At 42.8% G+C, this 16,693-nt stretch overlaps 1 protein-coding gene across 1 annotated transcript; it reads right to left on the bottom strand.

Moving 5' to 3' along the window:
* Positions 1-6,453: 6,453 nt before the first annotated feature.
* On the bottom strand, positions 6,454-16,461 carry zgc:136971 (S9 family peptidase). Its single transcript, XM_060051844.1, has 22 exons — positions 16,339-16,461; positions 16,014-16,188; positions 14,888-15,026; positions 14,192-14,270; positions 13,912-13,987; positions 13,617-13,726; positions 13,343-13,486; positions 12,983-13,074; positions 12,861-12,898; positions 12,359-12,480; positions 12,162-12,222; positions 11,795-11,889; positions 11,595-11,646; positions 10,341-10,435; positions 9,946-10,078; positions 9,193-9,276; positions 9,004-9,084; positions 8,673-8,761; positions 8,262-8,455; positions 7,357-7,459; positions 6,970-7,076; positions 6,454-6,709 (listed from the first exon to the last, which is right to left on the bottom strand). Exons 2-22 carry the CDS (start codon positions 16,129-16,131, stop codon positions 6,610-6,612), a joined length of 2,112 nt encoding a protein of 703 aa, XP_059907827.1. The 5' UTR covers positions 16,132-16,188; positions 16,339-16,461; the 3' UTR covers positions 6,454-6,609.
* Positions 16,462-16,693: the final 232 nt, after the last annotated feature.

The raw sequence follows: 16,693 nt of genomic DNA, 5'->3' as shown, positions 1-16,693 counted from the left end.
TAAAAAAATCGGAGAAAAAATTATTATTAGAAGATTAGAAAATGTTTGAGAGAATATTCTTTGGGGAAAAGGAGGCATCGAAAAATTATGGAGAGAATATATAGTAAACAGTTTGTCTAATAAGTGACGGGTTTGATACGTTCAATGGTTCCGGATACAATGACAGCCAAGATGGCTGCCACTGATGTACCTACCTGTGTGTGTTTGTGTGTTTCAATGATTGTTTGTGTGTATGCATGTATCAATGGTCTGGTGTGTGTGTCTGTAAGCTAATATCTCTGTTTTCAGTCGTCTTTGTGTGTGTGTGAGCAAGTCTGAACATGTTTTTGTTGTGTACGCCGATATCTTTATGTGTGTATGTGTTGTGTGTAAGCCAGAATATGTGCATGTGTGTATAAAAGCGTCTTCATCTTTGTGTACGCGTGTGTCTGTGTCTCTGTATGGACACTGTCCACTGCCACACCCCTTTCATTCTCCTCTCCATCATCTTTCTATACCTATAGAAGACTGAAAACATACAGATATTAGCATACAGACAGACACACGCGCAAACACACCCATTGATGCATGCATACACACAAACAATCTTTGTTGCTCTCACACACACACACAAAGACACACACACATGTAGTTACATCAGCGCAGCCATCTTAGCTGTCATTGTATCAGGAAACACTGAACACATCTAACCCGTCCCTTATGAGATAAACGGTTAGGATTTGTCCCAGACCAGGCTAGAGCTGCTGACCAGACAGCGAATAAAACATGAGCTCGCTGCTTTGTCTGGTTCCAAGACTACTGGCCAATATCTTTCTCAGTGGTCAGTGCTTCCATAATTAGTTTGGAGAAGGATAGACGTCCCCCTGGAATCCTTCCCCTGGACATGTAGTTCTTTTAGCATGCTGACTCAACCGTATGTGTTGACATTTTCCGTCGCCTACCTGTCACTCATAGAATCAGACAAACTCATATACCAAGTGGTAAATGTCTATGAGGTCAAGAGAGCCTTCTTCTGTGGAACTGCACTGTCAGTCTATTTTTACATCGACGGGGAAAGGCTAACTAGGTTTGTGAGCATCGGATGAAACAACATCACAGGAAGATTTAAAGTCCACTACTTTTATTAATGCGTTTATCAATGGTTTAGAATAAAGCAGTGACATTTAAAAAAAAGTATGATTAAAAACTATGATTACAATTAATGCATAATAATAGACAGTTACTAACAAAAGTTATTATAGAAACAGAAATTATAATCGTTATATAAAATGAATGTAAAAGAAATACTTGAATTACTAGTCAAATAAGTTTATTGAACGGCATGATCCATTCCATAAAAAAGTAAATGAGCAGAAATATTATTTTATATGAATTTATAAACATTATTCATCCAATTATTCGAACAAAACGATTGTACAGTTTATAAAATGTACCTGTCCTTGGCTCCCCCTCAGTGTCCTGCTCCATCTCCTCCTAGTCCACTTCATCCTCTTGTATCTCGACCCCTGGTTCTTCCTGAACCAACACTGCTCCCCCACAGCTCTGTCCTTCCCCACCTCGTGTCACCTGCTGGGGGGGGGGGGGGTGGAAGGCCGGGTTGAGGGGGGGCTCTGAAATAATGGAATAGGCTGTGACCATTGGACCTCTGGAACAAACCATCAGTGTCTCCCCCTCGCTCATTCATCATCATACAATGATAATAAAACACTGCAGTTATTTCACAGCCCGGCCTCCATTTCCCTCAGGTGGACCCAGCTCCCTTTGCTTACAAAATGGTTCTAGTCGGAATTTGTAAACCCAACACTTAGCAATGAACGAGCACAGATAGATACATAGAAACAGCATTACTTTCATGCTAAATTAGTGAGCTTGATTACCATTCAGTGTGTTTTTTTAATCTTCTGCTAGAAAAAACGTAACAGACAGAGCGACAGACAAGGCCAGAAAGACAACTGAGCCCCACCGTATAAACAGTGAAACAGATCACATGATGTAATTCTTCCAGAATGTTCCTCCAGGAGTCTGCCATGCTCTGGTAAGGCCGTGCCCAAGGCTGAGTGGCAGCCTATTTTTACCCCTGATTCATGCCTTTATCCCTGTGAGTATATAACAACATCTGTTATATTATACCATTGAATGTGCACAAGCTTCAAGCGAACATGAAGCTCTCGATATTGTAAGGCACTGCCAACAATGCCAACTGTGTTTTACCATATAAGGAATAAATTGTTTATAGATATGGCTTGACATTTAAAAAGGTGATAGCCTTCCGGCTTTGTACCCAACGTGTTTGTTCCCTTCCACAAAATATTATAATGTTTGTCAATAGTGATTGATATGCATTAATTTATAACACGTGAGCACCTAAACGTGAACTACCTTATTTTTGAATGAACACAACTCTGCTAGCTTTCTCACCGATTTATATGAATGCTTATATTGTTATAAACCGTTCCGTGCACTTGAGTGGAGAGTTGAATTACGTTTTGGATTTTAATTTGGAGATTGAAACAATGTATACAAGAAAATAATAATCAATGTGGATCTTACTCAACTCCATGGTCTTTCGCAGAAATGGTAACCGCCAGCAAGAGGAGTGAGGAATGGAGGTAGCTAGCTTTGGCAAATTCAAGCAGGATAATATTGAAAAACAATATTGAAAACCTTGTCAGTGAAATGTTTTCATATTTTTATCTGGCAACTTCCATAAAGTTCCAACAAACACCTATTAATAAAATCATAACTATATAAACAGTTCACTGTTGGGGCATTAGGTCTGTGTGCCATCGTTTGTTAAGCTATTTTTATTTCACAATACTAGGGCATGATTTATTCCCCTATAAAATGGGTGTATGAAATCTATTCCGTCTTAATAAACGGAAAGGCATCGCTTATAAATAAATGCAACTCTACCCCTAATATAAAGTAGCCCATGGAGATTCCCGTCATTAAATCATGACGTTTAAAAGCACTTAAAGTATCACGGAAAGGATTATGGTTATGGTTTAAATGCTTCAGCCACATTAATCAACCAAGACTTAGGCCTGGTTATTTATATGTTCTCTTTCTTCTCATAACCTATCACATAGGCCTATGTACATTTGTTTTTTCGATTTCATTTTGATTTCACAAATTATTTACTTGTGATTTATCTGCTGCATTTTAATTATAACAACAGTTAGATAAGTAATTGTTTGCAACTAAAGTCTCTCAACCCATTGAAAGATGTACAATAATCATATCCTGCATACATCTTTAGCAGTTTCAGATTTAAATGTAAATAGAGAGACAGAGCCTTTTGCCAGCTGTGCTTTCCGTGCTGAATGTAGGCCTATACAAGAATGCACGGTCTCAGGGGAATTGGATGGACTATAGTTGAACAGAGCGTCATCAGTGACATGAGAAAACAGAAAACCCACACACACAACAAAACAGAACGGTCTGCTCCGAACTGCTATTTTCCAACAGACATCATGTACTGATCATGATTTCCCTATCAACAATAACCTTGCGCAAGTCATTGAATACCGATGAACAATTGGGATGGAACAAGATAGAGGGAGGGGGAGGGCCTATGGTTGAACAGGTGGCCGATTCGAATCCCTCCTGCGCACAATTGCAAAGAAGGAAACGTGCACGTTGCCCGTGCGTGTGGCGTTGTGTGTGTTCTGTTACAATATACTTGACCTTTACTTTGTTTTCCTCAGGGTCATGTCATATGAACCGGGCTCATAGTAGGATGCCAATTTAGGCTGCATACAAGGAGTAATCCTCCTGATTCTAGGAAGATTAAATACATGAGGGATGAGAGCGACTGGGGTCGAGGGGACATTGCATGACAACGGTTGATAAATAGGCTTATAGGACTATCGTGATATTTTGAGTGGTATTGTTCACGAGTGAGTGATCGCATCAAGTTAACAAAGGAGAGCTAAATTAAAAACAACCTGAACGTGACAAAATAACATTCCAAATGGCGTCAATCAGTTGCAACGAGCGAATGCATTTTATGTTTAAGTTTGTAGAAACTCGAAACTTACGTATTCATTACACTACTTACTGATACCGTCGAGTTCAGGTGCACCTGTAGGGGAGTGATTTTCGATTGGTGGAGATAGCTATATTGAGACCAATACTCGTTGTTCATTGGTCAGATCTGACCAATACGTAGTAAACCGGGATCAGCAACAACAGTGTCGAGTGTCAATGGACACTCACACTGTTGTTATAAAGAGGTATTAATATTTGACGGAATGGTTAAACATATTGTTCTCACCCCGGCCGTACACACTAAAATTGGATCAAAACAGATGGTTTGAATGTCCACTTGCACAAAGACTACATGCACAATCGTGAAGGATGCCATATTTTTATATTTATATTAATGAGCCAAACTCCATTATACCGCAATAGTATATGGCCATGTTATTTCGACTTTCTATTGGCTTGCACAGCCTAGTATTTAATTTTCATTGTGGAATACTGCCCTCTAGTGCTGCGGTTGAAGGTCCTACTGTAAACTACAAGTATATGGGTCGAAGAGGAGCAGTACTACTTGCTATGGTTATATCTGTGTTCAAATGAAACATGCTATGATATAAAATGTATATAAAACTTTATGCACTAAAGGTAGGATAAACTTGGATGATACAGTGACGGTAGGCAGCTGGGAAAGACTGGCGAAGACAAACATATCTTTGGCATCATTGTGGTATTGTCCAATACCACAACCTCTCTTGGGTCTCACTATAATTAGGTTTTCTATTGTAAAGCAGCTGCAGTGGAGATCTGGCATCAAGGGGCTTTCTCTCACAGTCAATCCTGTCTGGTGTAACCCCATCTCCCCCTCTTAGCGGGTGGACACACTTTAGGGACAAAAACGGCCATGGTCTTGAGCTTAACCGTCGGACAGATCATTAGCAATAACCATGTCAAAAACTTAAAATCGGTTTGGCCTTTTGGATTCTTCCCTTTTAAAGGCACCCAGTGCAACTTTATGTAAACATTCAATGAAAAATGAACATTCAATTTCTAGTCTTTTTTACACGTAGTAAGTTTCAATAACTCCATACCATTACATATCGACATTCAAGGAGCAAAGATGAGACGTCGTTGTGTGGTGAGAACTGATAGAAAATCGTAAACAACAACAATCGCCGGTGGGGAGAAGCCATTTTTCCATTGACTGGAAGCCTGCTTTATTTATTGTAGGTTACAAAAAATAAAGAAAATGGCGGCATTGTTGTTGTTATCGATTTTGTATCAGTTCTCACCACACAACGACGTCTCATCTTTGCTGCTTAAATGTCGGTATGTAATGGTATGGAGTTATTGAAACTTACTACGTGTAAAAAAGACTAGAAATTTAATGTTTATTTTTAAGCCTCGAAAGTTGCACTGGGTGCCTTTAACGTATACACAAACATCATCTGTTATTAATAGGAAATGCAATAAGGGTGCTATGCCTGCCTCATTCTAGGAGTCGGATCAGCTTTTTAAGAAGGCCATCCTGTCAAGAGATGTCAGAGATGCTAAAATATTTATAGCATTGTGTATAGGGGTACCCCTAATGTATATTCTCCTCTCCAGCTGGCTTGGGGACATGACCTTAATATATCCTGGACTGTTTCCTCCGTGGAATATAGTTTGGACGTCGGCATTGAGCTCCTCTGAATGTGTGACGTAGGATTATACAATGCAAGATTCTGAGTAGAGCAAATAGTACCCACGTTACATTTTCAAAGATGGACGAAAAACTGTACGATTTATGCTGGCACAATTGTGGTGATCAGGGTACATAACTCCACCTTCATTGGGCTGTTCATATGTCCAAATACTCAGGTTAAGAGTATTGTCTCTAGTGTAAGACTTTTTCAAGGTTAATTTCCCTGTGTATCCAATAGTAATGCCTGCTGGGTCCAAAATAGACAATAGCGTTGGAATTACCGTTGACTGGTTCATGTAATTGGGTTGCTTATCTTCTAAAGGAATTATGTATTAAACTGGAAGATCAGCGTAAACCAGCCTGATGGATGAATAAAAAAAAAAATGCAGTCAGGGTCCCTACTCGGTGAGTCTACCGAGCACACAGAGGCAATATTGGATATATTGCGCCACCTGCTGGAGAGAATTGAATTACCAAAGTTGACACTTATCACAAATATGTGCATGAGTGTATTCTGTAACGACATCCTAATAATAATTGCATCATTAATGCGGGAGAGTATTTAATAACGATTACTTTAAATCAATTGAATGAATGTTAAGGAAGTCCATTTAGTTCAGGACTGGAGCTGAAGCAGGAATGGGATATTTCTATTGTGATTGACACAATATGCAGTTGATTTGAGCGTGAATCCCGGTCATTTTACTTGTTGAATTGGGAGGTTGGGTTTGTGAAGAGATCAATATAGATTATAAATCCAAAGGAAATAAAACTCACAACTAACAAAGTTAATGTAACAAAGTTATTCTTTATTTTGCGTGTAAAAGCTCAAAAAGACTGCTGTCCCAAGGAGTATAAAAGGCCACTGTACAGTACACAAATACTTACAGTAACAAAGAGAATTTTGCCTGTGATTGTGTGTGAGTGCATGAGTGAGTGTGTGTTCAGAGGTGTTGCTGCAGCCACAGTGCTGTGTTCAGAAAGCAGTCAGCCTGTGTATCCACTCTGGCCAATGAGTGGCCGTCTTCTGGAAACCATAGCAACCTAAAATATAACAAGAGATTGTAGATTTGGTATCATCACAAAAAATTGATGCTATAGCCCCGCCCCATTACCTGACAGGTGAGTTCCTGCTCTAGCCACGCCCCCTTTCCCGAAAGGTGAGTCCCTACCCTGGCCCCGCCCCCATACCTGACAGTGAGTCCCTGCTCTAACCCCGCCCCCTTAACTGACAGGTGAGTCCCTGCTCTAGCCCCACCCCCTTACCTGCCAAGTGAGTCCCTGCTCTAGCCCCGCCCCCTTACCTGACAGGTGAGTCCCTGCTCTTCAGGGCTCTGTAGAGCTCCAGTCCTTGGTGAGGAGACACCCTTCGGTCCTTGGCTCCTAGCATCAGCAGAACTGGTGCCTGGATCTGCACACAGGAGATAGCAAGACTTACAACACCAACATATTCCAATCTTCCCTGTGAAATGTAAAATAAAGGTACAGTACAAATCCAGTGCTAGGGCAGTCATTGCCTTAGGAATCCTCTCACTCTTCTGGTGTTGATAGATATGAAGGTTAAGGAAGCAGTGTGTGTGTGTGTGTGTGTGTGTGTGTGTGTGTGTGTGTGTGTGTGTGTGTGTGTGTGTGTGTGTGTGTGTGTGTGTGTGTGTGTGTGTGTGTGTGTGTGTGTGTGTGTGTGTGTGTACCTGAGCAGCGTGTGTAATGGGTGACCTCTCCAGCATGATTGCAAGTGCTTCAGCGGTGGGGATTTGGTCGTAAGAGTACATTAGTCCTACACTGGAGTAACGCCTGGATGAAGAGACATTACGACAAAGACAGAGAGTGAGAGTGAGAGCGAGAGTGAGAGAGACAGACAGACAGAGAGCGTTTCTATGCAAGTGCGGATATAAAAAAATACACACAAACATCAGTAGATGTGTTTCCATCCCCCTGCTTTTATGCAAATGTTGAAGTATCGAATCAGTTAACGCTGATGGAAACACCAAAATTCGCATAAAAATCCTCTAATTCGCAAAAAAGTTTATCCGCTTGCTTGAGGTGGTTTTTGAGTGATTCGAAAGAGAGTAAATGTGAAATATGGGAGATGGAAACACACATTTCGAAACAGCTGTGACGTAGCCAACATTGAACACACGAGACTGTCTTTCCGATTACCGCATAACGACCAGCCATAGCAACCCCGCCCACATCAACTAATAACGTCAATGTATCTTTTTTTAACCGTTTGTATATCCTTTAAATATATCCTTTAATTACGTACATCGAACAGATGGCCAATGTAAATACTAGATATGTGTGGACCGATGAAGAGATTAAACTATTTCTTGCTCTCATCCAAGAAAAAAACGTGTCCAAAACCACCTCCAGGCAGAACTAGTGTAGTTTTCCGCTCCAACCATTTGATGGAAACGCACCTAATTCAAATGTCTTTTTTGCAAACTTTCTAAAGATTCGCTTCACCTTTTAGATGGAAACGCAGCTAATGTCCACCCCATCTACATAACATCCTGCACATCCCAGAATACAACGCAGACTAAACAAGTCAGAAAATGTATGCGTGTGTATGTTTGTGTGTAATTTGGTATCTCACCAGTCAACGATATCACTGGTTCCCAGTAAGGTGGCAGCGTTGATCACCGGGTTCCTGGCCGCACATGCCCGGTAGAGGTCTGGATACTGACCAACCAGATGACAGGACAGGAAGCCCCCGTGGGACCCACCAATCACAGCCAGGCGCTTGGGGTCAAGGGTCGTGTCGCGTTGCAGTGCAGTTGTGACGGCCCTCTGACCAGAGAGAGGACTTATTGATGAACCCATAATCAAATCAATTCATCTAATTCATTAAGAGATGTGTTTATATTGACCTATCATGATACCTCAAGGTCTTATTTATTGGATTGATTTAATCATATTTGTTTAGAAATACGAGTTAGTTAGAAATACGAGATGATGGTCCGCTACATTCGTACAAACGTCTTACAAAAGTATTGGTAACCAATACCTGCACATCTTTGACATCCTGGGTACCGATCCGACCAATCAGGGACAAGATGCTGTCCTGGCCGAAGCCTGTCGATCCCCGGTAGTTCACTACCCAGGCAGACGGACAGAAATACAAACAGACAGACGGACAGATATTTACAGACGGAGAATCAAACAGAAATAACGGTAAGTGAGACCACAATAAGGTGCATCATCATTAGGTGATACAGTGTTTATATCTCTCTCTGTGTGTGTGTGTGTGTGTGTGTGTGTGTGTGTGTGTGTGTGTGTGTGTGTGTGTGTGTGTGTGTGTGTGTGTGTGTGTGTGTGTGTGTGTGTGTGTGTGTTACCCATGAGGACGGCGAAGCCCAGTTTGACCAATCCAGCTGTAGTGGTGTTCCATTCTGCAGGGAACTGTGAATGAGGACCACCTACGAAACACACCACCCTAGTAACATTAAACAATGAAGTACCCTCATCACCAAATATTAAGCATGACATAAAACAACAGTATTAAATCGTAAGGTTTAGACTCTGACCATGGATGAAGACCACTAGGGGTATCTTGGCTCCATGGAAATGATCCCTCGGTTTAACCAGCACAGCCCCAAAGTCTAGACCAGCTACAGACAGATGGAAAGAATTCGTTCAAAAGGCTGGCTGGGTTGGATAGATTTTGACTCCCTCTGCAGGCCAACGTTGGTTACTGCATCTGACTTATCCAGTGTGTGTATATGAATGTAATAATTATTGATTGCATTTATATAGCTTTCCTTGGTACCCAAGGCGCTTTACATAGTGAGTGAGTGAGTGAGTGAGTGAGTGAGTGAGTGAGTGAGTGAGTGAGTGAGTGAGTGAGTGAGTGAGTGGGTGAGTGAGTGAGTGTGTGTGCGCTGAGGGGGGGGTACATGTATAGTATGTAGCACCCACTTTGGGAATTATTCCACAACACTTGGGAAGCATCCCTCCTCTTAAGCGATTAGTTCAAAGAGATATTAAGTGAGCGCAGGGAATCAGACCTCACTTAGACCTCTTATCCGAAAGACAGTGATCTTCGACAGGACAGAGTCCCCGTCTCTGTCCTGGGGCATTGTGGATATAACGTGGGCCAGAGGGATGAGCAACCCCTACTGCCCCTCAAACATCTCTACCGACACCCTATGGTCTCCCACCCAAGAAACCGCCCAGCTTAGCTTCCAGAGAAGCCAGTATTGCTCTGCAGGTAGCCATGGTGCTGGCTTATGGCTAATGGGGCTCGTGTGTGTGTGTGTGTGTGTGTGTGTGTCACTGACAGTACTCTGTGTTGTCCTCTTCTGTAGTGGGGGTGACATCCAGGACCGTCCAGCGGAGGTCAAAGGTCAACCCAGGCTGGTGCAAAGTTTGCCAATCCACATAGCACCCTACTGGCGGGAGGAAACCCACCCTCTGAAAACACACACACACACACACACACACACACACACACACACACACACACACACACACACACACACACACACACACACACACACACACACACACACACACACACACACACACACACACACACTTAATATCTTCTATCTATTATCTTAAAGGTAATAGTTTGTGTGTGCGCTGTATCTGACGAATGTCCCTGATGTGACTGTGTGTAGGTGTTCATGCATGCTTGACGTGTGTGTGTGTATGTGTGTGGGGGATATCTGACCAGAGTTGGTGGTGTGTTGGGACTGGAGCAGTAAACCACCATGAGGTCCTTTTGTATGGCCAGCAGCTTCCAGCTGCCGTAGAACTCAGACAGATCTAGAGAGAGATAGAGACCAACAATTTAGAGCATATAAAGAGAGTACACATATCTTTGAGGAGAGAGAGACCATAGAGATCTAAATAGAAGAGAGAGTTACCTTACTGATCTATTTAGGAGAGCGAGAACATACGGATCTATAGATGGGAGAGAGAGATAGAGAACTGTAGAGTAGAGAGAAACCAAAGACATCTATAGAGGATAGAGCGAGATCATACAAATTGGGGGAGAGTGCATACTGCATACAGGTCTATTTACAACTTTTAAATAGACCTGGAGAGAGACTATATAGATGTCTAGGAACAAGAGAAAGACCAGGGATATGTATGGTAGAGGAGAGAGACTGTATATATGTCTAGGAACAAGAGAAAGACCAGGGATATGTATGGTAGAGGAGAGAGACTGTATATATGTCTAGGAACAAGAGAAAGACCAGGGATATGTATGGTAGAGGAGAGAGACTGTATATATGTCTAGGAACAAGAGAAAGACCAGGGATATGTATGGTAGAGGAGAGAGAATGCATAGACGTATAAGAACAAGAGAGGGAGACACCTTACACATGAAACACAATATAAAAGTTATCTTTCGCACCTTCCAGTTCCTCCTTGCAATGGCGACGACGAAGAGGAGGAATAGGAGGAGGAGTAGGAGGGGGAGGCAGCTGAGAGAGAGAGGGAGAGGAAATGAGAGGAGGAGGAGGAAGGGAGAAGGAAAAGAGGGAGGGCATGGGAGGAAGGGATGGAGAAAAGAGAGAGGCAGGCGGTAAGAGGGAGAAGGAGGAGAAAGAAGGGGGGCGAGGAAGACATGGGGAGGGAGGAGGAGGGAGGTGAGAGGGAAAGAACAGAGAGGGAGGACGAGAAGGGAACAGGTTATGAGGAGGAGGAGGAGGAGGAGGAGGAGGAGGAGGAGGAGGAGAAGGAGGAGGAGGAGGGGGAAGAGGGAGAGGAGGAAGATCCAAACTAAGAGAGGGAGCAGGAGGTGTTGGAGGAGGAGGAGGAAGATCATAACTGAGAGGATGGGCAGGAGGAGGAGGGGGAAGAGGAAGATCAGAATGGAGAGGAAGAGCAGGAGGTGGAGGGGGAGGAGGAAGATCAGAACGGAGAGGAGGAGGAGGGGGGGGAGGAGGAGGAGGGGGAGGGCGGGACAGACTCTTACTATCGGAGAGGAATGCTACTGTCTTCGTCCTTCTGTCCACCACAAACAGGTCCTGATGTGAGAGAGAGATCAACTCAATACAATTCAGTAAAACAGAGACTTGGGAAATAAACATTTACAAGCAAAAGTAACTACGTACCAGTACAAGTAAAGTAGTGTGTGTGTGCATGCGTGTGTACATGTGTGTGTGCGTGTGTTACCTTTCGGTTTCTGCATGCACTGCTGAAGACGACTCTCTGGCTGTCTGCAGACCAGCAGCTAGATGGTAGAGACTCATAGATACCTGCACACTCACCTGGGGGGGGGAAGAAGAGAGAGAGAGAGAGAGAGAGAGAGAGAGAGAGAGAGAGAGAGAGAGAGAGAGAGAGAGAGAGAGAGAGAGAGAGAGAGAGAGAGAGAGAGAGAGAGAGAGAGAGAGAGAGAGAGAGAGAGAGAGAGAGAGAGAGAGAGAGAGAGAAACGATGAGAGGTAATGCAAAAGAGGCGGCAGATTTGAATAAACCATTTGAAAATAATTAAAAAAAAAATGTTTTAAAAATATTTTCAAGTCATTTATATTGGTACCGACCAGCGTTTGTTCTGTTGACAACGTCCATTAATATAGAGGTCTTCTTGCTATGTAGGTCATACTGTTATAGAAGCACACGAAAACGCACACAAGTTTAAGCTATACAATTTTGTGGAAGAAACTGTGGTATAATTAAAATCGTAAAAAAGGACCGATGAAATGAAAAAGACACACACACATGCACGCACACACAGTACCTGGTGCAGACTGACACACTGGTTGTGCGGACCGAACACGCGCCCCTGCAGGTAGACCAGGGTGGTTCCGTCTGGGCTGAGTCTGGGACTGGAGACGGAGACGTCCGCCTCTGATAGACACTCTGTACGACCATAGACGTTAAACAGAGGAGACAGGTTGGCCTTGGGATCGTACGCCAATGTCGCTGCCATATTGGAGAGGCCAAGACTGGCCTATTAAGAAATACAGGTTAACAGGAGAGAGAGGCGTTTCTTTTTCTTCTAATTTAATATATCTATATGAAATTGAATATACAAAATGTATAATATGATTGTTTAAATGTAAACGTTATATCGTTTTTTGACCCGAATAACTGTCGCTCCCCCGTTTACTTGTACTGGTGTACAGGCCAGCCTCTCTATCCCTCCTGCTGTATATTTGGCCGGCTTGTATCTAAACTTATTTTATACATCTGATCCAAACACACACATTAAATGTAATTAATTTAACATATCTGCTCACCACAGTGTCCATCCAGGCCAAGTAGGAACAACGCTGACCTGAACAACGTTAAAGACACATTTATTAACACATTGTTCACCTGATGGTTTGCGTGCGCGTGTGTGTGTGTGCGTGGTGCCGACCTGCGATTGGAGCAGAACTTGAGGCCCAGTCTGAAGGGTTCGTGACTCCAGCCCACAAACACCACAACATGGCTGCCTGGAGCCCACAGCGCCTTGGGAAACACACACACACACACACACACACACACACATTTTGTTACAGGTCTATTGTATTGCAACAACCTCAGGTTAAGTTAAATTCCTTAAAATGAAGTTCAATGTTCTTGATTTCAATTAAATCTACTTTTGTCTATGTGTCTGTTTTTCTATTTGCAAGAGTGTGTGTGTGTGTGTGTGTGTGTGTGTGTGTGTGTGTGTGTGTGTGTGTGTGTGTGTGTGTGTGTGTGTGTGTGTGTGTGTGTGTGTGTGTGTGTGTGTCACCTGCCCAGGTGAGATGTGCGACGGGACGCCCCGCAACACGCTGACATTCCCCGTCTCCAGTTCAACCACACACAGCACTGGGAGGCTCTTACTGGTTAACCCCTCGCCCCAGTCCTCCCTGTACACACTCCTGTCCTGTAGGGACTACCACACACACACACACACACACACACACACACACACAGTTACAGGTATTGATTTATTGATGGTTGAACAGCATTTGCCGGTAGGATTGATTGGACGAAGGTTGCTTCATTGATCGTGTCTGTCCTACCTTCCCACAGGGAGATTTCCCGGGTAAATCCGGTGAGCTAGATTGGTTACTCTCTGCTACATACAGCAGTCTGCTCTCACACCCCGACCACGACAGACACCCAAACTGGGCTGAACACACACACACACACACACACACACACACACACACACACACACACGTCAGTCGAGTCCAAAAAAGTTCCGGTGAATATGTTAAAATATCTACTGTCTGAAGATATTGTATCCCTGAAAAATTATTATTGTAATAATTTTATAGTAATAATAGTAACAGTAAATAGTTAAAACACACCCACCATCATTGTAAACTCGTCCATGTTTGTTGAGGGCCGTGAGGTCCAGAGTCTTCCTGAGGCCGTGGCTGTCCCAGATCTACTAGCAACAACAAAAACTCCTCCAACACCCGTCCAAATACCACCAATCCCCCCCCAGCACACCCCACTGAAGCTTGAAGATAAAGCCACACAACGCATCTGCACACGCATCCTCTGTGAATAATCATTCAGGCCCCATCTTGTTTCTGTATTTTCAAAAGGGAACTTCATGTCACAGCGCATCAAAGTCTGTCCTCCTCACCTCCAGAATCTGGTGGCTTCCGGTCGTTTCCCTGACAACGGCTCTCAGGCCACGGACGGGGGAGAAGCTACTAAGCAGCCTGGTGACGATATTAGAGGGAAGATAGAGAACTGTGTTTATCATACAGACGATGGCAGTGTAGGTTTCTTTTACTTACTTATTGTATGTTTCTATGTCCTGGCCCTTAATATACACACTTATTGTATTTTGTACATTCTGGTACTTACAGATAGTACTTAGCATCGTAGCATCTTATCCTAGCTATATTTGTTGTGTACGTGGAATGGGTTAACCTAGCAATTGGCACTAGTTCTCTGAAACACCCTGAACCGACAGCAATATATTGTTGTTTGTCTTTCTTCTGAAGAATTTAGAAATGGAAATGTAATGGGACAGTTGTGAACATTAAAAGCCTGTTTTCAATGATGCATCAATTCCAGAGACTGCCATGCCTTACTACTTCGAATAATCAAATGTGATCCGATTGTTTGGTTTATTAACCTCGGAGAAAAAAGACGTGACTATACTGCCCTCTGAGAACAAGCTGCTCTTACTGCTATAACTTTTCTGCACAATCTCCATTTCTCCATAACTTGGTTGAGCGGAACTTGTAATGTTTGAAGTCACTCCAATGTTGAGTGTGTGTGTGTGTGTGTGTGTGTGTGTGTGTGTGTGTGTGTGTGTGTGTGTACTAACTCTGCCTGTAGAGGTGCACAGGGTCCAGGAGGGAGGACAGTCTGGAGGTTCTTGCAGTCATTTCTTTGTTCCGCTAACAGAGTCCACTGCTGCATGTAGCGCAACCTGGACCCGCCAACCAGGTTGTTCTGACTCCATTCTGAGCAGAGAGTAACACTGAATATACTATGCCACATTTTATTATTCAGCCAGTGGAGCTGTTACAATCACTGGCCTAAAAAAATAAAGAAAACCACTCTCCTATCATCTCTCATCTAAATACAATGACTTAATCAAACTTATGAATTGTATCAGAACTACCCAGAAATGGGCCTTTTTGTGAAGAATAAGGAAGGTCTCGGATCTTTAAGATAATCAAAAGCTTTTCCTTATGCCCAACTAAGGAAATGACATGTACAGAGACCCAGAAGGAATCTGTACTCTAAATAAAAAAATAAAAATTGGGAACATTTCCACTTATGCTTTCTTTGTTCCGCTAACAGAGTCCACTGCTGCATGTAGCGCAACCTGGACCCGCCAACCAGGTTGTTCTGACTCCATTCTGAGCAGAGAGTAACACTGAATATACTATGCCACATTTTATTATTCAGCCAGTGGAGCTGTTACAATCACTGGCCTAAAAAAATAAAGAAAACCACTCTCCTATCATCTCTCATCTAAATACAATGACTTAATCAAACTTATGAATTGTATCAGAACTACCCAGAAATGGGCCTTTTTGTGAAGAATAAGGAAGGTCTCGGATCTTTAAGATAATCAAAAGCTTTTCCTTATGCCCAACTAAGGAAATGACATGTACAGAGACCCAGAAGGAATCTGTACTCTAAATAAAAAAATAAAAATTGGGAACATTTCCACTTATGCTTTGAAGCAAATTATTATTATCTCTTAAAGTAAAAAACAATAGCCTACATTAAATTAGTGGGTCCTAATTTTTTCAAATCATTTTTTTTTTCTTTATCTAAATGACATGACTCTCTGACTCTTGGGTCTTTGTTCAAACCTATAACCAGACGCGAGTCATTAGGGTTTACAATGTAGACAGAATGTGCACTGCCAACTCGTCCGGGGTCGACAGATGGCAGAGATGTCAGATTATTATGTCAAGTCAACAGGGGGATCTCACCGGAGTTCACAGTGTACACTCTCTGATCGCCGACTTGTTCTTCAGTGAGGTGGGCGGAAACAGGCGTCGGCAGACCGCTAAATTCGGCGTAGATAGCGGTGATAGCGTTGGTTTCCATCCGTGTGCACTGCTATTCACGTTATGATGCAACATTAGATAGTCTATGTGCAAAAACCTATAGATCAACAGTTACAACAGTATGAGTTAGTGCATTCTAGGTGAATGTGCGCGCCGTGATCCTCTTTAAAGCATGCACTATAAATACACTGTTTGTAAGATAAGACAACTTTGTTCACAATATCAAATTGTCAATCAGCCGGCTTACCCTCGTAGTGATTCAGGAATTGCTTGACAGTTCACTCCGTGTCCTCCATGTTGGATCAAAAATGGACGATACCACTTTAGCGTGGTATGGGTCGTACCAACCACAAGAGGGCAGTACAATCTTAAACACTAAACGTCAAATGGCAGGACTAATATTTAAACGGAACGCCGTCATTGTATTCTAGCAGTTTGGTAAAAATGTTAACTATTCCATCAAATCGACTTAATCTCCCGTATTTAATATCATTGCGCAGTTGTATAAAATAACCCATGATTCTGAATGTTTCACTTAAATTATTTAGGCCTACTCAGTGCATATTATCGTCATCATGCACCTAATCAATAACTTCCAAAAC

Source organism: Gadus macrocephalus, chromosome 1, assembly GCF_031168955.1.
Source record: "Gadus macrocephalus chromosome 1, ASM3116895v1".
Classification (NCBI taxonomy): domain Eukaryota; kingdom Metazoa; phylum Chordata; class Actinopteri; order Gadiformes; family Gadidae; genus Gadus; species Gadus macrocephalus.
The sequence above is the reverse complement of the archived record's forward strand: the minus strand, read 5'-3'. Positions and strand labels throughout refer to the sequence as shown.